The following is a 23,553-nucleotide window of genomic DNA, read 5'->3' on the forward strand; positions in this document are numbered from 1 at the left end:
TGACCATTTGACCCATACCCATGCCTGCTATCGGAATGATCTCCATTGAGAACCATTTGACTACATGAGAGAGACAGAGAAAACATGCAAATTGGGACCAGCAATCACTTGACTCCTTCTCTCCCACAATTGTCTCCAGCTGTGACAGTTCCATCTGGTCCTGATGAAACTTCACTGTGTAACTTTATGAAAGAGCTGGTACCTGACTTTCTTATTCCCCCATCTTTCTTCCCTATCCCCTTTTCTTTTTTGTGTTGTGTTTTAGATTGAAATTTGAATCACTTTGTTTTAAATTGTAAACTACCTTGAGTGCATTGGCAGAAAGGCAGTATAAAATGCCTTCCAGGACATTCAGTTGCTGACCTAAAAGCAATTCTCTTACAAAAGAATTTCAAAGGGAGATTAGAAAGAGAGACTGCTGAATTGCAATGGATAATGAAGCTCAAGACAATGCATCGACCTGGATTGAATTGAGACCTAGGTTTCCTGTCTCATTACCAATGCAGCTTTCTCCATGCCTATTACCCCTCTGCATATCTCACCTAAATCCAATCACGACTGCTGTTGTCATTTACCTGATATTGTCATTTGCTTGTTCATGGCATTTGGCATTTGAAATCACTCCAGTTTCCAATAAATAAGTCAGATGGACTCCCATTCTAGCTGTATCTGAGCCAGTTTGGTATAGTGGTTAAGAGCATGGACTCTAATTTGGAAGAACCGGGTTCAACTCCCCACTCCTCCACATACAGCTGTTGGTGTGACCTTGGGTCAGTCATAAGTTCTTTCAGAGCTGTTCTCTCAAGGGCAGTTCTTGAGAGACTCTCTCAGTCCCACCTACCTCATAGGGTTCTGTTGTGGGGAGGGGAAGGGAAAGGGACTGTAAGCCACTCTGATACTTCTTTGGGTAGTGAAGAACGGGGTATAAATCCAATCTCTTCTTCTGAAGAAGAAGTGAGCAGTGACTCATGACAGCTCATACCCTGCCACATATGTTGTTAGTCTTTAAGGTGCTACTGGTCTCTTGCTATAAAATGTGTCATTAATACATAAATAACTTCTCAGATCTTACAAGCAAATTCTGCTATCAATAGCTACAAGCTCCATCCTTTTCCCCACCCCATAACTGTAATCTTCTCCATTTTTTCTTTACTTTAAAGAGAGTCCTGCTTTCTCTATAACTCTACTTACCTTCTTGAGTTTCTGCTCTGGATTGTGTGAAAATTGCTGAGATCTTTGTTATTGGCAAACTCTCAAGTTCCAGGCATTAAAAATAACCATGTGAATGTGCTTAGTTAGCAACATTTTATAAAAGCATTTCAGCTGGTGTGGTAGTGCCCCACTAAATTGTAACTCAGCTTTAAAAAACAAAAACAAAACAAAGGTCAGCTCAATTAGATTTTGGCAAGATTGAGACTTCAGTGTCTGTTGGCTGTATTTATCCTGGCAAGTTGACTGGTGGTTTGCAAGCGTTCATGAGCAAATACGGTTAGTAGCACATTAATACCAGTACAAATAGATTGTCCTCATCATTATGTAGACAAAATAGTCATGAAATGTGTACAATGCTTTAAGCACTAGTGGCATGATATAATGAAGTTGTATTCCATTAAGCACTTGTATACGGGGGAACAAAATGTCATCACCTGAGTGTAGCTGCAATTCAGTAATACAACCTCATCTGTTCCATCAACTAGTTTTGCTCTGATCAATAAGCAGTTTTCTGTGGCCTTTCACTACTGTCAAGTATCATTGAGTGATGTAAATACACATCAGAAACTAGAAACTTGACAGCTCACCCAGACTAAGGGTGTGGGGGGAGACTGATGCAATTGACAGAGATGACAGCTGACATCTGCTGTGTATAAATAATTTGGTATCGCTACATACAAAACTTCTTTTCTACTGTCTTTGAGCTTTCCATTAAATGACTGTTGCCCAAGTGAAGCCCAAGCATTAAGTTCTGTTACACTGGAACACACAACCACTTTTTTAAATTTAAAATTTGTAATAGATATTTTTAAATTACTCAGGAAGCATGTTAAAATTACCTTGGTAATTATTTGGAATAAGGTTTCAAATTTCCTCTATCTGATTTAATTCATGAGTTATACCTCACAATATGGAGGGAATGCTAGTGAATTCATATATTCTCTTGAAAACCTTGGGTCATCCATGGTGTCCGGACTGCCAAGTCACAGCAAACACACACAGTTAGTTTCTTGACATCTGAGTTGGTCAAAATAAAGCTCCAAGGTTCAGGCACAGGTTAGGCAGCATTCACAGCTTCAGTTCCAAAGTGGACTCTAAGAACAAGGTATCTATAATACAGGCAAAGGTCCAAGACAAAGAACACTATCCAGAATACAGTCAACAAGGTCCGTAACTAACAGTCAACTTGCTTCTACACAGCTTCTCACTTCTCTGTTGCTTTTAAGCCCAAAGCCATTAACCTGTGCACAGCTGAGACTTCAGAATCTGGTCTGTGCTAGAATGTAGGACTAGACCAGTAGTTTCCAAACTTTTTCAGGCCACTGCCCCCTGGGTTCCATAAATTCATCCCTAAGGAAGATAATAACAATAAAATGCCAAATGTTCTTCTGTTATAAAGTGCACATAAGTGAAAGGCAAAGATTCATTTCCTGGCAAAGTTGATCCATCCAACTGTAATGCAAATTCTGTTGTCCTTAGTATGCTGTACAATGTATCTTCTACATTTTCAGCCATTTCATCTATGTGTCTTAGTGCTGAACTGTTGCTGAGAGGAATAGTCTCTTACCAGCAAAAACTTGAAAAATGACAAAAAGGCATGAACACATGTGATGATGACAGTTTCCCAAAATACAGTATCCTGGTCTGACTGGAGCTCTGGTGGCATATTTACTAAAAGTCCCAGTAGTTTCCACCAGATTTCAGTACTATGCAGAGGCAGAAACTTGGAGTGCCATTTGCCAGCATGGTGTCATAGCCTGGTCAATCATAAATAAGTTAACAATGTGGTCAGTCGGTCCCATCTTCTGACCCCTACTGGCCCGTTGCCTCTTGGTGTCTCCTAGGTAATCCCACTGCCCTCAAGGGTCAGTATCACCCACTTTGGGGACTACTGGACTCGACTTCCATGGATGAAACACTTTTTGAGTTGGGACATGTAACAGAACATTCTACCCATTTATAACTGTAAAATTTAATATCCATTTAATTTAATGATCTTTTATGGTGTGTGTAACTCTAATATTGTACTATGCTTTTTCTTTTTAAGTGTAAGCTAGATGGCTGGAATGTTGTTTGCGTACTGATATTTAGAAAGTAAGATGAATACTTAAACCATTTTCTGCACAGTTAACCATATGGATCAATACATTGTGCCTGCAGGCTCTTCTGTCATGCTTTTACAAAGCACTGCAGAATTCTTATATTAAATAATTAACCTTGTTATAAAATGAATGAGTGGAGTTTTTAAACATTTTAAAATAATCTTTTACATCCAGTTTATGTCATGAATCTCCCAAGTGGTAAAAAATATGGTAGAGTAGGCAAAAATCTGTGCTAGCTATATCCTGATCCTGTAAACTGAAGGAGGACTATATAATTGGCTAAAATGAATATTATGTGAGATTCTTGACCTTTCAAAGTGCTCACATCCAAGCACCACTGGTGTTGCAGGGATTCAGTTATGCTCATTCTCAGCTATTCCATCATGGAATAGACTTTTACAAATTTGTTTTATTTTATTTAGAAAAAAATTATGCTGCCTCTCTGGAAACCATATATTGAAAGATATTAATTAAAAACCAGCAATAAGAACTAACCCCATAGACCATAAAAACAGACCACTAAGACCTTAAAACAACACTTTCCAGACTAAAATAGTGTTAAAAGATCAACCCATTAATTAAAAGCTTTGGTGAACAGAAACATTTTGGACTGGCACCTAAAAGAAAGCAACACAGATGCCAGATGAGTCTCAACTGGAAGGGCATTCCGTAAGCAAGGTGCCACTACTGAAAAAGGTCTCTCTGGTTGCCAGCTTCTTCACCTCTGAAGACAGGGGTACAGACGGCAGGGCTTGTGAGGCAAATTTTAACTGGTGGGCTGGACAAAATGGAAGGAGGCGGTTCTTCAAGTATCACTGGCCCCAAGCCACATAGGGCTTTTAAGGTAAAAAACAGAACTCTGAATTTTTCCTGGAAATAAAAGGACAGCCAGTGCAGAACTTTCAGCACTGGGGTGGTATAGTAATCCCAGCCCTGACAATAGCCTGGCTGTTGCATGGACAGGCTGAAGTCTGTCCAACTGTTGACCAAGATCCAGCAGTACCCCCAAGCTATGAACCTGTTCTTTCAGGGGGAGTATAACCCTTTCCAGGACAGGCTGGCTCCTCAGTCCTCAACCAGCTTTGTCATTAACTAGCAGCACTATAGTCTTGTTTAGACTAAACGTCACTTTGTTTGCCTTCATCCATCCCATTGCCATCTCCAGCCACTTCTTCAGGACTTCCACAGACTCAGCTGTTAAGGAGAAGTAGAACTGGGTATCATCTGCCTGTTGGTGGCACCTTACCCCAAATCCCCTTATGATCTCTCCCAACAGTTTCATGTAGACATTGACAGTGTGGGTGTCAAGATGGAGCCCTGTGGGATCCTGTAGAATAAATGTCATGAGGCCAAGCAGCAGTTCCCCAGTACCACCTTCTGGAATTAGCCAGTCAAGTGAGAGCAGAACCAAAGAAGCTCAGTAAACCCCCTCCCCCCAACCCAGCCAGCCTCTCCAGAAGAATATCATGGCTAATGGTATTGAACACTACGAAAAGGTCCAGGAAAATCAACAGGGACACATTCTCCCCATGACGATCATCTGTAAGGGTGACCAAAGCTGTTTCCATCCCAAACCCAGGCCTGAATCCAGGTTGAAATGGATCTAGATTAAATAGAAATTTAAATTTAAGAGAAAGTATTTGTACATTCAGTTTTCAACCCAAAAGAGGATGGTATTAACAGACTTTAAAGAATTTACAAACAGATTAAAAGAATTTAACTATTTTGTAAGATTGTGGGTTCATCAGTATTGTGTACCATTTATTTATTCTGCTTTTTGTAGGAAGGGAGAAAAGTTCACAGATTTTAGTGCTGTATACAGGACTGCCAAAGCAGCCAACACATGCTTCCAGACAAATATTCCCTTTGGGTTCACCCCCCCCTCCCCATATCCAACCTACCTATTGTATGAAAACATGCTAGATGAATTACCGAGCTCCATGGTCACCCAGAGGCTCCAGGGCTCCTAGTCTCCACCTGCCAGTAGCCCTAGTTTTATGTCAGAACCTTCTAAATGGATGATATACAATTCCAAGGGCCTTATGCCAAGTTCACTAGGGATTGAACAGAGCATCTATATATCTAATAGCCAAGTTGCCCCCTCCATGCAGATATCTAAATCCACACATCAGGGGCACTTGGGGGGCAGAGAGATTTTCCTGCACACTTGGAGCACTCCCCAGGTGTGCAGAAAAATCTAAAAAGTTGAAAAAAATATACGGGGGATATTTAAATCACCTCAAAAGTAAAACTGTTCCCTGCGCATGCGCAGAGAATGCTCTGGCTGTTGGGGGGGAGGCTCGGTAGGCCTGGTGGCTGGGAGTCACTCAGGCCTCACCGCCGATGCCAGGGGGACTGGGAGAAGGCTCGGCAGGCCCGCACGGCTTACCGCCGGTGTGGGGGGGGCAGGGGAGAAGGCTTGGTGGGCCCAGCGGCTAGGAGCCATGCAGGCCTCGCCGTCGGTGCTGGTTGGGGGGGAGAAGGATTGGCGGGCCCGGTGGCTGGGAGCTGCATGGGCCTCGCTGTCGGTGCCAGGCAGGGGGATTGGGGGGAGAAGAATTGGCGGGCCCGGCAGCTGAGTGCCACGTGGGCCTCGTCGTTGGTGCTGGGTGGGGTGGGAGGGAGAAGAATTGGCGGGCCTGGGCCTCACCGTCAGTGCGGGGGGGGCCGGGGAGAAGGCTCACCTGCGGCTGCTTCCTCCTCCTCCACGTGGAGCTCCTTCTCTCCCCCCGCAAGTATCGCGCATCCTTGCTTCTTGTCTGTTCTATCACTGAACCATGCTGTCTCCCTCAAGAAAAAAAATTGCCATGACTCCAGTTGTGATGTCACAGTTCATACCAAGAGGTTCTGTAAGAGCACACTTCCTCAGTTATTTAGTCCCATCCTTCACCTGCAGGGTCATGGCAATTTTAAAATAAGTAATTTTAATTGCTGGTTTTTATGTCTTTGTATGTATTTTAACTCTCTTTTTAATTTGTTTTAATTATATGTGTTTTGAGGTATGTGTTGATTTTAATGGTTTTGAAACGTGATTTTTATCATTGGCAGTCCTTGTGAGGGCAGAAACGCAGGCTATAAAATAATTAAACAATAAAATAAAAACTAGTTCTAGAATGTAAATATATAAGTATGGATGAGCATGTATAAATACAGATAATACGAAAATCAGTATCCCACAAGCTGCTTGATAAGGAACACAAACCTTAGCTTTCTCAGATGCCTAAACCTAGTTGTGCAGTAATGTAAATAAAGTGTATTGTCACAGTTTACTCTTATGTCCTTTCAGACATACAGAGATTAAGGCCTCAGTTCAAAGGACTACATGATAAGTTCAATGTGTGCTTCCCATTCCCCACAAGCAGCAGCTTAAGTCACCCCTCATGAAAAACAAGGAACTTCAGAAGCAGCTTCTGCAAGAATCTAGGATGTTTCTGGGGAAAAAATGTGAGACTCCACTTACATACCCTGTTTTCCCGAAAATAAGACCTACCCCAAAAATAAGCCCTAGCAGGATTTCTATGCATTTGCGGTATAAGCCGTAGTGTGTCTTCTTGAGAAAAAATAAATATAAGACAGTGTCTTATTTTCGGGGAAACACGGTATCTGCAAGTCGTATGTGGGGTCCTCCAGGTCACATCTTAAGCCCTTACTCAGCCTTGGTCTGTGAAATGTCATATCTTCCGTATTATCACCTTTTTTAAAAAATTAACCATTCCTTGTGCTTCTACTTTGTACCACTTATTAAGACTTCAGAGATACAAACCAGTAGTTCAGTAATTGCTTTCTTGAATCTGCCTTTAATAATTACATTTTGTAAAGCTATATTGAAAATTAGAAAGGCAGAGACTAATGGAAAACTAGATTTTTCACTGAATTAGAAAGCAAGACAATCCATATATTGACAACATTTCAAGTTGAAACAGATCAGGAAAACTGTTTTGGACTGTCTGTGCAAAGAGGCATACACAAGGCTGATGTGCAGTGGCATCTGCATTTTATACCGACAGAGAAACTGTAAGAGATTTCATGTAAATAGCTGTCCTGAGAGGGATAATACAATTCCAATTTGAATGCAAGTCATTTGAAATTTTGAGGTCTGAGTTTTCCCTTTTTTATGCTAGCGAAGCCAGAAACTAAGGTAACAGAGTGGAAACTAAATTAGAATGTAAAACAATATTTCAGTTTAAAATGTAGAAAATATCAATACTACAAACAAGTTATTTAAATAACTGGCTGATAGTGACATACTATTTGAGATCTAACAAGCTATGTGCTTCTGACTAGCTATGCTTCAGAGTTTGCTTGGTATAAATGTCACTCCCGAAGCAAGAGAATGGGATTAAATTTCATACAAAATCTAGAGTACCTTCAGAAATGTGTCCATATTCATAATATGAATTTGTCAGTGCATATTAACTAGCAGTTAAAGAAGAAATCTCCTAAGTAGTTCATACTTTGCATCTCTGCATTGGTGTTGTCCTTTTAAAGTCGAGGACAAATCACCTGACTATGCTATAATATAACTTGTGGACTATTTAACAGGATGAAAATATAAAACAAAACACCTTAGTTCAGCTCTTTTTCTCTAGCTAGAACATGATAGAAAAGGGGCTATATACATAAAGGCTAATTTTACATCAGGATGGCAATGAGTTGTTCTTCTTGTTATTGGTTTCAGAACGGGAATTTCCTGACTTCCCCTTCCTGCTGCTTCCATCTACCAGTCAAGGGATTTACAGGAATGTAATGGAATGTGGCATGGGGGGCTACAAATGGAGGGCAAACCCACAGAAATTATGGCTCTCTTTGAGCAAAAGGGCCTTGTGCTTGGCTTTAGCAATCAATAGACAACAACGTACCAACATTGAAATAAAATAAGCCTCTGGCTGTAGGTTTACAATTTAAAGGCAAAGGAAAGGAAAAAGTAAGGAGGGTCATGAATCATGGTATAGTTCTGATTGGTCAGAGTTATAATCCAAAAAGTTTCCAAATTGACATTAAAAATAATGTTTTAATCATCTTGTGTAAACAGACTCCTCTGCGTGACCTCATCTGCTTGTTTGACAAGTGCTCTGTTCTGATTTTTTAAGACTATCGTGAGTGAGCCAGTCCAAGCTGAAGAGACAGAAGTCCAACCCTTAGAGTGCTTTGTTTTCAAGTCCTCCATCTGAACCCCTTTTCCTTCTTGCCTCTTTCTTTTCCTTCTGTGAGCTGCTTCCTCTGGGGATGAACAGGAGGAGGAGATTGGATTTATTCCCCACCCTTCACTACCCAAAGGAGTCTCAGAGCGGCTTACAAACTCCTTTCCCTTCCCCTCCCCACAACGGACACCCTTTTATCTGTTCTAACCTGACCACTCAGCAATTTCATTGAGTGTATTGTGAGAAAGGGAGAAAAGTACTTCTTTCTCTACCTGCTCTATCCCATGCATAATCTTATAAACCTCAATCATGTCACCCCTCAGCTGTCGTTTCTTCAAGCTAAAGAGCCCCAAGCGCTTTAACCTTTCTTCATAGGAGCCGCATCTTACCTTGGACTCATAAAAAACCCTAACTATAGATGGGCATTTACTAGAGCACGGCTTGATGCGTTACCCTCAGCAGTACTTTATGGTAGATATACCCGGACTCCCATGCACCAGAGAATTTGCTCCTGTTTGTTAGAACAGGTGGAGTCGGCCTCCCATATATTACTCCATTGTCCTATGTACAACGAAGAGAGACAGCAGTTGTTGATACCCCTTCTCTAACGTTTTAAACCCTTGGCTAATTATCTTACATATGCCGAGGAATGTCTGATGTTCTTATTGGCCTATACTTATGATTCTGTCTCACGCAATGTTGCTAAATATTGTTATTTGGTAATTAAAAAGCATAGAATGTACTGTAACTCGAGCCATTAATGACGGAGTTGACCGGTTTCGTATTTAAGGCTGCAAGGATTCTATGTCGTAGACTCGGTGTTGTACTATTTTGGTTTATTTTGCTGGTCTTATGACTGTTCTTAATAATAAATTTGACTTTAAAAAAATTGACTTTCTTCATAGGGAAAGTGTTCCAACCCTTTTATAATTCTAGTCGCCCGTTTCTGCACTTTTCCCAAAGCTATAATATCCTTTTTAAGGTGTGGTGACCAGAACTGCACACAGTATTCCAAATGAGGTCACACCATTGATTTATATAGGGGCATTATGATATTGGCTGATCTGTTTTCAATACCCTTCCTAATAATCCCCAGCATAGCATTGGCCTTTTTTTTTATTGCAGTTGCACACTGTCTCGACATTTTCAGCGAGTTATCTACTACAATTCCAACATCTCTCTCTTGGTCACTCTCTGCCAGTTCGGACTCTATCAACATGTATTTATAGTTAGGATTTTTGGCTCCAATGTGCATCACCTTGCACTTGGCCACATTGAAGCCCATTTGCCATGTTGAGGCCCACTCGCCCCTCCTTGATAGATCCCTTTGGAGTGCCTCACAATCCTCCCTGGTTTTCACCACCCTGAACAACTTCGTAGCATCTTCAGTTTGTAGAAAGATCAGTTTTGTTTGTCCATGGAACCAGTCTCTGGATTTAAGTGTCCACAGATAGGGCCATGTTGTGAATGAGATATATTGATACTGAATGAATTGTTGTTTATAAACTCTACTACAGTTCTTCAACATAAAATGTTAAATGTGAGTTAGAACAACTAGGAAAGTTATTTTTTTATATGTAAAAGGAGGAAGTTGTACTCATTCCATGATCACATTTAAAACTTTGGAAGAGGAAGAAAGGAGATAGAAGTGATTTGATTAGTGTGTTTAGAAGAGAAAGCAAGTCTCACTAAGTGAAACTAAAAGAGGGAAAGAATAACAAAAAGAATATTTTGAGCTTAGAGCTAGACAAAATCAATTTAAAAATCAGACATTATTTTATTTGACCAGTGCCACTGACTCCTGAGGATGGCCCTGACAAAGTACGAAACCATTCCTAATTCTAATAGCATCAGTGCTCAGCATGCAGTGACTTTCTAACTTCTTACCTTTTAGAGCACACTTCCGGCTTGTCCACTTAGGAACTTTTGGTCTTCTGCTATGGAGCACTGTCCATGAATGCATGTAGATGCACAAGGATTTTACTGCATGTTCCAGGTCACACATGCAGTTCGTGCAGGGAATGAGCCAGGCCTGTTGAACTGTCACTGTCAACAGATAGCACTTATGGGAACAGATAGCACCCAGTGCTCTTTTGCATCAGCATATTGCCCTGTAAAATCAATAGAAATGGGGAAGTGGTCTTTCAAGGAAATATGTTGCAGTTGCTGATAACTTACTGGTATAGTGGGTTTGAATTAGTGAGACCTCAGTTAGGGTTGCCATCCCCCCAATAGGGGCAGGGTTTTTCCCACTTTTGGAGCCCCCAACCCACCACTGGCCAGCCCCAGCCCCGAAGAGCCAAGTCACGCCCAATGTGCATGGTGTGATGATGTCACCTGGAGGTGATGTCTTTGTGCTGGGCGTGTCATGCAGGGGACGCAATAGCTTTTGGGTAAAAACTTTATGGTGAATGTAGGTTTTTTTTACTCAAATGCTAAGAGCATCCCCTGAATGACATACCCAGTGTGATGACATAACTTCCGGGTGATGTAATTGCGGCACTTGCACACCAGAAGACCCTGGGAGCCGGGCTGGAGCCCCCCGCCAGGATATGGTAAGACCTGACAGCCCTAACCTCTGTTCAAGTTTGTACCTGGCCTTGGTCAAATCACTGTACTCCTTAGTCACTGTGTACAAAAAACTATGAAATAACAAGCAAAGGGAAAATATGGATACGTCCCTAAGGTTGGGGAGGCACTTTTGTACTTTGATAATAGGTTAATGGGAGATGATGTGCCCATTTCATATTATTAATTACAACATATGAAAGTCAATTAGTTTATGATGTACTGTTCTGTTTCAAAAATTCACTTTAAATGGAGACAGCTGCTATGCATATTGCTCCAAAAACTATGAAAGACTTTGTTATGGCTTCACAGAAAGAGCTCTTAAGACAGGACTTTGATTTAACAGCCCCTGTTCTTCCTCTCCAGCTTTTTGATAGTTATGAGCTAAAATGTTGTCTTTTTGGCATGATGGTCTGAGAAAGATATGAGTTTCTACATTCAGTTCAAACTGAAACTATTAATCTTATTCTTTGTTTATGTTAGTTAAATTCTAGAGGACTTTTGAAATGGCTGAGAATCCCTATTAAGTATTAGCCGTGTACAGGGGAAAAATATTTTTTAAGGACTGAGCATGCATTATTGTGGTAATTAAGACAGATTAAGATTATTTAGCAAATGGTTGTAGATTCAGCTTGTTTTGTCTAGTGCATTTACCAATTATACCATTAAAAGGCAGTTATATGACAAATGGTTGTAAAATCATGACTAGTTATTTGATAAGAGACTTTTTCTAGGGGATATTTACTGCCTGTTACTCATGAAAAGTTATGCAAACTAATTCTGTTTTAACCATACAGCAGATGCTAAAATAAAAGTTATTTCCTTGCATAGCTCCATCTTTTTTATTTTGGCTCTTTTACCTTTGCTTAGTGTTTTGATTTCCTTATATTGTTATTCTGTCAGTGTGCCTGCAATTCTTCAGTTAAATTAGTGTAAGACATGTCCATTCCCTAAGTATTTTGCAACTGCTGGGCACAAATCTGTATGTCTCCAGAATATACTTCTGTCTCACTGAGTAAAAATGCCCCCCCCCCCAATGTAATGCACTCTCAAGAATGCATGACAAAATGTATAGGTAAGATGTAGGATCCTCCAGGTGGGGCTTGGAGATCTCCTGCTATTACAATTGCGCTGCAGAAAATAGAGATCAGTCACCATGGATAAAATGGCTGCTTTGGAGTGTGGGCTCTATGGCATTGTACCCTATTGAGGTCTCTCCCCCTCCAAAGCCTGCTTTCCCAAAATCTCCAGGTATTTCCCCACCCAGACCTGACAACCCTAGCAGATGCCAAAGAACAATTTTGCCCACTTCTGTCTTTGCCCACAATTTCCTCAATATTTCCTCAATACAAAACAGACAATAGAATTGAAATTTGTACTGTTTTGGTGAGTATCAATAAAAGTAAAACCTGCACAACCTCTAAAACACCAGCAATTAAAAAAAAAGAATCCAGAAGAATATGTAATTCTTAAATCAAGCATCATGGCACAAAAAACATTTAGAACATTAAAAACCCTGTTAAAATACCATTAACAAAGCAACAAAATGCCCTCAAAAATAAGTCCTTAACCTGGCAAATAGTTATGAGGAGGGTGCTCCATAGTTGATGTGCCATGTCAGAGAAAGTTATTTTAACCATCTACTTTCCTTTAAGGGATGGAGGGATCTACAGTAGAGTCTCTGAACATGATTTTAAACACTAAGCTCATATGTTGAGCTGCTGATGCTACTTGAAGAAATTTCTTTGCCTGAGCCTTTATTTATATTTGGTTGTTCTCTCTGTTGCCAGTTTTAAGGCTTGCTGATTGTAGGATCAGTAAGTTCTTCACCCCATCACCCAATATCTTGCTCTGTTTATATTTTATGCTGCTTTTATTGAATGGTAACAATACATTCCTTTAAAGCTCTTTTGATTTTGATGCTTTTGTTGCTTGTTTCTTTGGTGCTGCTGAGTTATTATGGGTTTTTTTTACTTTTATAGTATTGCTGATCTTGTAATCTGAATTTGATTATTTTGTTAATAGCCCAAAGAATTTTTTGGTTGAGGTACAGGGCATTGATATCTTAACTAAATAAATATGTGAGCAGGCAGCCCTTTAGGCACCTCAGTTCCAAGCTGTTTAGTGCAGAGATGTTGAATTCATTTGTTACGAGGGCCAGATCTGACATAAATGTCACTTTGTTGGGCTGGGCCATGTATGCCATAAAATATAACATGAGGCACCAGAGATAGAAACTTTATAAAGATAGTTTCACATGCCGAATGGCAATAGGAGGCTTGATTGGATTAGGTACAAGAGGGGTAGTAGGCATGGAGATATCAGCATTGGTAATGAGACAGGAAATCTAGGTCTCAGTTTGGTCCAGGAGGATTCAGTCCAGGAGGATGCAAAGAATAAATTAAAATAAGTCTTAAGAAGTTCAGTGACTCACAAAAGCTCATACCCTACCACAAATTTTGTTAGACTTTAAGGTGCCACTGGAATTTTACTCTTTCTACTGTTGTTAGAAACCGCAATATTCAAAACCAGGGGGGGGGGACATTTTAACCTTCCAGGACATTCAGTTGCTGACCTAAGACTAGCAGTTCACTTACAAATGAATTTCAAAGGAAGATTAGAAAGAAAGACTGCTGAATTGCAACTGATAATGAAGTTTAAGACAATGCATCCTCCTGCACTGAACTGAGGTTTAGGTTTCTTCTCTTGTCACCAGTGCCTGTTATTGTTATTTGGCATCTGAAATCACTTCACTTGCCAAGATATAAGGACAGATAGACTCACATTCTAACTGTATCTGAACAAATGAGCAGTGTCTCATGAAAGCTCATGCCCTGCCACAAACTTTGTTAGTTGTTAAAGTGCTACTGGACTCTTGCTCCCTTCCACTAATAAAGATTGCAAGCTGTGCTGTTAGGTTCCCCCCCCCTTCTGTTAGAACTGGAAAGGGTCTCTCTCTTTCTCTCTCTCTCTCTGGTTCTTTCCCTCCCCCTCCCCTCTCTCTGAAGGCCTGGCTTCCTTTCTGTCCTCTGCGAAGCCGGGAGCAGGAGAGAAGAGAGCTGGGCAAAAGCGAGCTGTGGTGCACGAAACAGGAAGCAGACGAGAGCCAGTTGCTTGCAGGCTGAATAGGAGCCCTACAGGGGCCAATTCTGGCCCACAAAACGTATGTTTGACACTCCTGGTTTATGGCTTTAAGAGTAATCACCAGCACCTTGAATTGGGCCTAGAAACAGTTCTTCATAACCAATGCCAGTCAGCAGTGTTGCTGCCAGCACCTGACAGGTACCCTAACTCCCAGCTTGGGCAAACAAGTAAGGCAGAGTCCAGCTCAGAAGCTGGGGTGGGGGGGAGTTTTTTTGGTGAGGGAACTCACTCTTCCCAGGAGGGATCCCTTGATGCTTCCCAAGCCCCTCTTAAGCGGGGTTTAGAGTTTTTCCCTTTGGTAGTCCCCACCATCTTCTGATCTTTGCCCCCTCACCAGTTTGATGCCAAGGGAAGCATCAAACCAGGGCTACTTCAGTAATGCTAGCCACAGCAAGGCACGCAGGTAGGAATCAAGGCAATCATTTATCTCTTAAACAAATACAAGCTTTATTCTAGTTGCATAATTCTAGAGAGAATACAGGCTACAGAACTGCAGACTAATAAAAGAAATGAAAAATGGAAAGATTATTAATATAACTTGGAACTTACAATACCTTAGCATCTGATCTTTCCTCTCCATTGGGAGATTCAAATGGATGTATGCATACCAAAGATTCTGTCCTTTGCAGCTTCATACTCCCCCCCACAGTATCACACACAGAGAGAGAAGGAACAGTGGCTTTTCAGTTCTCCATCCCATATGAGTACAAACGTTTTATCCAATCTGGGTCTTGGGTTCTGGAAGCAAAAGCCCACCAGTATCTACTCAGTTATTGAGAGATCTCATGTCTTCACTTCTGTTTGTGGAAACCATACCAGTCAGTTACACCATCCCAAAACAGGTACCCAAAACAGGTTACCCCATCCAAGACAGGTTTTCCCTAACTGGCCACACTATAAACAAATAGCAGCTCCTTCTTTACCGGGATTGAGCTTCAGTTTATTGGTCCTGTAGGTCAATACTATCTCTAGACATTGGGTCAGGATATCCTCTCTTTTACCCAATTCCAGTGAAAAATTAAGTTGAAGTGTGTCATCATTGGGTCATTTGGGGCTGGAGCGCGCCGGAGCACCGCTCCGACAGCCCCGCCCTTGCACTCCTTTTTTCTAGAGTTGTGCCACAGCAATAGCACGATCTTTCCATTATATTCTATGGGACCATAGAATATAATGGAAAGATCATGCCGCTGCTGTGGCGTTACTCCACAGAATAGGGCATTAAACCCCTTCTCTGTGGAGTCAAGCCACAGTGGCAGTGCAATTTTCCATTATATTCTATGGCCCCATCAAATATAATGGAAAGATCGCACCACTACTGTGGCGCAACTCCAGACTTTTGGTCTGCGGAGAGGTGGGGTAGAAGCCTTCCTTGGCTCGCCTGCTTGGAGGAGGAGTGGGACATGGCATGCAGTGGCAGTGATGAAGGTGAGCCCGCCTGGGCAGCGCTGGAGCGGGAAGAGGAGGCGGCGGAGAGCCTGCTCGGACTTGGTCGCCAGCCATCCGGATCGCCGAAAGGAACGAGGCCGCCAGAGAGGAAGAAGGACTATGCCGCATGGGTGCTGGTAGGATATCCCCTCCCCAGGAGAATTGTGGCCCTAGCTAGTTATTAACTACGCAGTAGTTCATTGTAAACAGCTCTGAGACCCATTAGGGGTCATGGGCGGTATATAAATCCCATGTAAATAAATAAATAAATAAATAATTCCAAGTTTGTATGTGAAGCAGTAAAGAAGCATATTGTTGAAACTGCTGGTCTCCTGCGTGCTGTCTGGCTAGGTAAACTTAACCCTACACACCAGACCCCCGAGGATGCTACCGCCTCTGAGGGAAGTCTGTCTTTATGGACCATGCAGTGATATGAATTTTCATTGTGTAGACATCACCAGGTAATGGGTAACTCATGGCAAGGGAACAATATAGATATTGATCAGTACTGAACCATTCAACTTTTCAGTGGCAGCCCCACAATTCTGAAACAACCCCCCCATGGAGGTGCTCGTGGCCCCCTCCCTGTCAATCTTCAGGCAACAGTTGAAGACAGTTTTATTTAGGACTGCATTTGACTGATTTAGTTTGTATTTATTGGCAGTCCTAATTGTGATTTAAAACTGTTTACCATGTGTTTTATAACTTGTATCTATATTGCAAGGCACCTTAAGTAGAAAGGTGACTAATAAATGTTTTAAATAAATTAAATTAAAATAAATTAATGTAAACTCTGTCTCGGCTTTAAATTTTACATGCTTAGAATATCAGCATAAAAATTTCTAAGGAGCATTATTCAAAGAATTTCTAGAGCCTTGTGACATTTCTCAGACCTTTACAGCATTTTATTAATTAAAAGTACCTAATAAAGTGTGATATTGACTGATCTGTAATTTGTGATTAAGTTTAAACAATGCACATAAGGTAATATCGTTGAATATAAGGTTAGTGCACTGGTTAATTAACTGCTTATGCCTGGACTGTGGTTAAACATTGCCAATATTCCATGAAACCAATAATGCCTTTCATTTTGGTATATTTTGGTAGCACAGGCAACATGAACACCCTGCAACAGTTAGGAGCTGGCCAAACAGTGTTTTCTTTTTTGACCAGTGAAATGTCCAACCCAAGTTCAAAAACTGTTAAGTCCTGAGCTTAACAAAGAGTCAGAGAGTGATTTCAGCCAAAACTCAAGTTTATTCTTCCACACGATCACTTCTCCAACACGGTACAACATCTGATAGCCCGAACAGTTTGCCCATTGAAACTGCTCGGTATTTAAACATTCCCGGCTAATATAGCCACTCCTACTTTACAGATAACAACCTATCAGGTTGATCGCATAAGGACCAATCACACACGTTCCCGCTTCCAGCTTGCTTGCATGTGATTGGACGTATTTGTCTTGGACTTGAATCCCTGTCCAAGACGAAGCTTTACATTGCTTCCCAATGAGATGTTTCACGTTACATCTAATGCATTCATGGCAGCATCTGAATACATTACAAAAACTATAGTTGTTGGCTTGTAAACAGTATTGAAAATCATAGTGTTTGACCATGACTGACACTACAAGTTTTTTTTAACAAATTTATTTTCAAGATTATGGGACTGAATAGCTTATGCCAGCAGAATAATGATAAGAAAACAGAAGTGTAGGTGACCAAATCTATTGCATTTGATTCTAGTATGTGACCTGACATGCTGTTTCCAGTAACTGGGAGAGGAAGACATTGTGCTAAATGGAAAGAATTCACAAAAGTAGATCTTCCCAGTATGAATGGCTGTTTCTAATATTATGAAAGGATCCTCTGGCAAGAAAAGGACAGATTCAGCGGCCTTGGGATAGGAGATGCTGGGTTTCTGCTCTGAAACCCTTTGTCCAAACTTGTCTCATGTATCTTTGAATACTGTTTATTGAACTTTGGGTGCAATACAGCATAATCTAAGCTTCCTAATCAGCAGTTATTCTGTCAGTTTGTCATGCTATCATGGTGCTAGATCAAACAAACAAACCCTAAGATGGAAACAGGAGATGATTCAGTAATTAATGGTTCTAAGGTTTGTGGGAAATGGGCTGCAACTGACAAGGCTGGGTATGACTTACTTTCTTCAAGAATCTGTGGTCAGTTGGTCAATCGTCCCCATCCAAATACTTTTAACGTATTTTCTTCCAGATAAGGACATTGTTGCTATTAATTTCTTTCAGAAAAAAATAAAGCAGATGCATTCTCCCAGGAGAATTTTGCAATACTTTGACTTCTATTTAGTTTTTTGTTGTGACAATAGATATTTTACTAGTAATAATATTATTTCAAGTTTCAAGTTTTTCTCATCAAAAAAACCCCATTCTCAGGTTTATTTTCCAAAGGGAAACTTTCTGAGAAGAAGGTCCTACACAAGTGCATTTTCTCCCAATATTGGTTACTTCATGTTTCCTAATACAAGAAATCTGAAGGTAGGAACCTTTGGATACAGTAGGTGGTCTCTAATTACGATGCTTTTCTCCTGATCTTGGTTCACTAGGTTCTGAGGCTTTTGAGGTATCTTGTCATCTGCCCTGGGATCTGACCCAGGGACCTGAAAATCAAGAAAATGTCATGTTAGTGGTTACTAATTAGTGGATCTAGAGAGCTTCTTTATCTGGCCTTTCAACCTTCTACAGGCAGCAGTAAAAGCTGTCATACACATCATGCAAAGAAAATGAGCTAGCACCACATTTTTTTCTAATGGTGTAAACACTAGAGCAGACCCAGCTGAGACTAGAGATGAATATGTAGGTGAGGAAGAAATTAACCTGCAATGTAGTCTTCACATTTTTATCTCTTGTGCAGTACAAGATACTACTGAAATTGAACTGTACATCAATAAGGTTGTTAGCATATTGTATGCATGACTGAGTGAGAGACAGACTATTTCCCAAATTGAGTGTATGCTGTTATTTTTTTTGCAATCATAACAATTTATGAAAATTATTAAAGTATGATATATTTAATTTTTTAAAATATCAGAAATTTAATAATTGATTGAGCACCACTGTTTTACTGTTTTAATGTTGGATGTTTTTACTATGTATCATATGTTTTAATTATGGCTCGGGGTTTTTTTTTGTGAGCCGCCCTGAGCCCATTGGGGAGGGCGGGGTATAAATGCGAAAAATAAATAAATAAATAAATAAATCTAGATGTGATGTAACTGGATGGGTGGAACATGTCATCAGAGTGATCATTAATCCTTGCTGCACCTCAGTGTTTCCTGATACTTTGGAGGAGGGGTTAGTGGGGGTCAGCTACAATAGTTAAAGGAAAGTAAAAAATCACAAATTTCAGATTTCGGGAAAATATCAGGCAGATGAAAATAATCCATTTTAAAATATTTTTTTTCCCTAGGTCTTTAAGATAGAGGTGCTAATGAATGGAAGAAAGCACTTTGTTGAAAAAAGGTATAGTGAATTTCACGCTCTCCATAAAAAGGTAAATACATGCATATATTACAGTATATTTACTATGGTAAATAGTATATTGTTATAAAACCAATGCTATATCTTCCTTATTTTCACTCTTTCAGAAGTCACTATGGTCTTTCTTTCAGAATTTTTTGTGCCTGGTTATATGACTGAAAAACACTCAGTACTTTTATTTCAGCTACTGCTGTATTTTTTACTTTACATAATGAGTAAGGTAAAAAGACAGTTTTGCAGAACATGGAAAATCCAGTCTTTCATATACAAGTCGGACCAGGTTTCGGGCACATAAACAGGTGTCTTTTCTTAGAGAAAAATGTTTGCCAGATTATGAAATGTGAATTATATTACATTAATGCTTATGGCTTGGATTCAGTGAACCTTGGGTAAAACTCTGCTCATGAAATGTTACCCTCACAGTTCACCCTTCTTCCTACAGCCCAATGTATTCCTGAAAAGGCACTACTGAAGGTCAGGGCTACTATACTTTATGGCACGGGAGGCTGGTTTGGTTTATGTGATTGAGCCCCTCACCCTTTTAAAATTGTCTGCTCACATGGATTTTGATCAGAGTTTATGATAGGAGGAGGGGGGCACTGCTTTGAAATCCATAACAAATATTTTGAAACCTACAAAATACTAAAATCCATATTTGAAATGTCAGGAGATCTTCTGGATTTCCTCTTTCTATAGAAGTTTTTCTTTCAAATGGTATCCAGAATCATGGCTTTAGCTGTGACTTAGTGGTTGTTGTCAGAACAATGTATGCTGGCATATTTTAACTGAGAATGAGAAAACTGTAGAATGCTTCCTAAGCAAAGGAGTTGCCTTTGTTCATGAAGAGAGACTTTTCTTTACACAGCTTTTGCTAGGGTGACATCTTCTCAAGTTCCTCAAAGATGAAATGTAAAATTTTCAACCCCCTGCGAGCCTGCATGTCAAAATCAGCCTAGAGTTTCTGTCCTTGTGATTTTTCCCATTTCGCCTTTATTTAGTAGCAATACAGCACTTAGAAAATGCCCGGTTATCAAAGACAGGAAATTCATGCTAGATGCTGTCTTTTCTTTTGAAATGTGCAAGAATGAAAGAGAGTGACCTCCTGAAAGTCACACAGAAAGTACTCTCAAACCATGGTTTGTTGCTATATGATTAAGCTTGATAGATCCTTGGGCTTGTACACTTATCCTCCCCTTTGCATACAGCGTCTGCTTTCGGGGTTAAACCAATGTTTTGCATTAGATCTAAGCTTCAAAATATTTTATTTTATTTTTCGCATTTATGTCCATCTCGTAAACAGGCTCAGGGCTGGTTACAACATTTTAATAAATACAATAAAATTTAAAACACTTTATAACATATAAAATCAGTAGTCATGCTTGCCCTAGGGAGGAATCTGGCCTATTGATGTAACTAGGTACTGCCGGTTATCAGTAGGTGGGAGATTGCAACCTCGGGGAGGGGGGGCAATATGTGGATGCCCACTGCCTCAGCCAAAGGCCTGGTGGAACAGCTCCGCCTTGCAGGCCCTGCGGAATTGCATAAGATCCCGCAGGGCCCTGATCTCAATAGGGAGCATGTTCCACCAGGTGGGGGCCAGGGCATGGTTTGCTCTCTTTCCTGCAAGCCAGGATTCCACAATCTAGGTTAATTCAAGTTTGGATCTTATTTATATGGAAGAAACCAAATCATTTTTGTAGCTTAGATGTAACAAGAAACTGTTGTTTTCTGAGAAGGCAGGAGTCTTTCATTAGACTGCCATGTACGAAGACAAAGGAAGGCAGGGAGTGCATGAGCCCCAGGATTCAACAGGCTTCTTCCCGTTATGTCAAACCTTTTGTCATAATATCAAAATCATACTGGTGTTTCCATAGCATTGACATCCATTGGACTTGATTTTAAAACATGGGCTGAGTTCAGACTGGCAGTTTGCCCCGAGATAAGCACATGCCAGAAACGTTTCACAAATGGATTAAAGGGGCCATTCACACGGGCACATCTGTCAGGCGTTCCCCAGCCGTACTCAGCCCATCTTGTAGCGCTTGCCTCCCGAGTTTAAAAAGTACCTGGTGAAAGTGGTAGCAAACCCTGGAGAGTGCGGTCATCCCGCGTTCATCCCGTACCAACAAAGTGTGAACGCCAAAAGCCGCAATTGCTTGTGCGCTTATGCGCATATGTGCATATCTCTGGATTACCAAAAAGAAAGCCGTCTTACAGCCATACCTCTGCCAGCGGCGGGCCAACAGTGCGAATGCTCCCTTGCGCCTCCTCCTCAGTATACTCCCACATCAGTTGGTGCAGTGTGACCGGGAAAACCCGGAACAGTTTGTGCCGGATCTTTTTACCATGACTCCCTCGTGCTTCAAACTGCCAGTCTGACCTCAGCCATGTATTCTGCTAAGTAAACCAGAATATAAATCTGTATTGTGTAGAGAGAATGTCAGTATTACACACATTTCAGCTATTTTACATGATCCTGTACAGTAGGATGTGATATATTGCATGACCCGTATTCAGTTTCCATTAGGGAGGTTGCTCTGGAATATATTGGCTATGTCTGTGTATAGCTTGCACCCCTTTCCCAAGATGCTAGCTGCATTCTGATGAAGGATGATTACTGGATATGTCAGGCTCCTTCATCTTTCCACCCATCTTTCTAAAGTTCCCCAAGTTTAAAAGTTGATTTGGAAGTGGAAAGAGTACCTTTATGCATTCATTGATCACAAGGCAATTAAAGTTAGGCAGATTTCATCAGGAGAGCTTTCAAGAGTTCAGAATCAGGATGGTAATATTTTTATTTATTTGTTTAATTCATTTATACGCTGCCTTTCTCCTTGAAAGTGGGTTACATCATTGCTATGTAAGCCGCCCTGAGCCCTACGGGGGAGGGTGGGATATAAATTTAATAAATAAATAAATAAATAAATCATTCTCCTCTCCTCCATTTTTTCCTTACAACAACTACGTTAGTTTGTCTGAGAAAGTGTGTGACTGGCCCAAAGTCACGCAGAGAGCTTCCATAAAATATATTCTCAATTTAGTATTATACAAATGCTGAGCTTGATTTTTTTCCTGGCCTCTGTTTCCTCTTTGTTGGACCTCTAGGGCAACTGGTCGGCCACTGTGTAGAACAGAATGCTGACCCAGATGAACTGCTGATCTTACATTCTTCCGTTTTCCCTCAAATGCAGTCTCTGAGATCTGGCCACTCAGTTCCTTGCTTTCTCCCTGTTTCCCAAATATCTTATCTGCAAACTATGAACATTCTTTTCAATTCCTGAAATCCACAGATTGCTGCTTTTCTATTCAGCCATGGTTCAGAAATAATAAACTACCGTAATTTCATATATATTACAGACTAGCACAACTTGATAGTTGTTTTGAAAATGCTGAATCCTACAAAGGGACTAAAGTCAATTGCATTTTGCACATAATGCAGTTTTTAAAGTTTCATTTTAAACAATGCACAAGAGTACAGTTGAAATGTGAGCCAAACTAAATTCTTGAGATTTTATTAGGCCTGAGGATTGACCTGTCTACATAGCAATATTTAGCTGATATAATGGAATGTTTCGTTCCTGACTTGAGAAATTGTTCAGCATGTGGCCTCTAAATGACTACCTATTGCAAACTCACATCACCTTCTTATAAAGAATAACTTCTGTAATTGAATAAAATCAGTTTATCTGTAGGCTGAGAACTTTCTGATTACCAAATTAAGGTAACTGTACTCTTGTCATTATGCCTTTTCCTATTTTTCTACATATAAATTTACACTGTCCATTCTTACAGTTTTTCTTTTTTACAATTTTATTTCTAGACTTTATAGGGAAAAGACTGTTACATTTGCTTGTTGTTTGTATTTCTAGCTTAAGAAATTCATAAGAACTCCAGAAATCCCTTCTAAGCATGTAAGGAACTGGGTGCCCAAAGTGTTGGAACAGCGTCGTCAAGGCCTGGAAGCTTATTTACAGGTGAGGTACTTTTAACACTGCCTATTAACGATTTTGTTTGCAAGGATTATGTAATCATTTTAAAATGAACATAAGCTAGTTTGTGCTTATGCTTAAGGATGATTATCCAAGTGGTTTTTATTTCTTCAAGCTTGAGTATTTTCTAGCAAGCATTTTCCTTCTGAATTTTAGATGACTCTGCAGTAATGCACTGTACTGTATTTCATGGTACACTTTAGATGTAGAACTGGTATACCGAGGTTGTTCATCTGACTGACAGCACCATCTGAAGTATATTTGCACTTTTGTAAATCCATTGAATTTAGTGAACTTTAAAGATTGTAACTCTGCTTATGATGGAACAGTGAAAGCAGCAGAAAAAAATAAAGGGGAACAGGAAGAGGAGAGAAAAAGAATCAAATTAAGGTATAAGAAAATGTGTAAAATTATTCCATAATGACCAGATGGAATGGTATTGGCAGGGTACT

At 40.4% G+C, this 23,553-nt stretch overlaps 1 protein-coding gene across 1 annotated transcript in view; it reads left to right on the forward strand.

The window, feature by feature from the left end:
• The window catches only part of SNX24 (sorting nexin 24), a 129,983-nt gene that overhangs the window by 49,020 nt on the left and 57,410 nt on the right, over window positions 1-23,553 (forward strand). The window contains exons 2-3 of the mRNA XM_015416220.1: window positions 19,042-19,125; window positions 22,982-23,086. Of these exons, the coding sequence (XP_015271706.1) occupies window positions 19,042-19,125; window positions 22,982-23,086 (189 nt within the window). The remainder of the gene's footprint in view (window positions 1-19,041; window positions 19,126-22,981; window positions 23,087-23,553) is intronic.

This window comes from Gekko japonicus, unplaced genomic scaffold (genome assembly GCF_001447785.1).
Source record: "Gekko japonicus isolate JY-2015 unplaced genomic scaffold, Gekko_japonicus_V1.1 scaffold549, whole genome shotgun sequence".
Taxonomy (NCBI): domain Eukaryota; kingdom Metazoa; phylum Chordata; class Lepidosauria; order Squamata; family Gekkonidae; genus Gekko; species Gekko japonicus.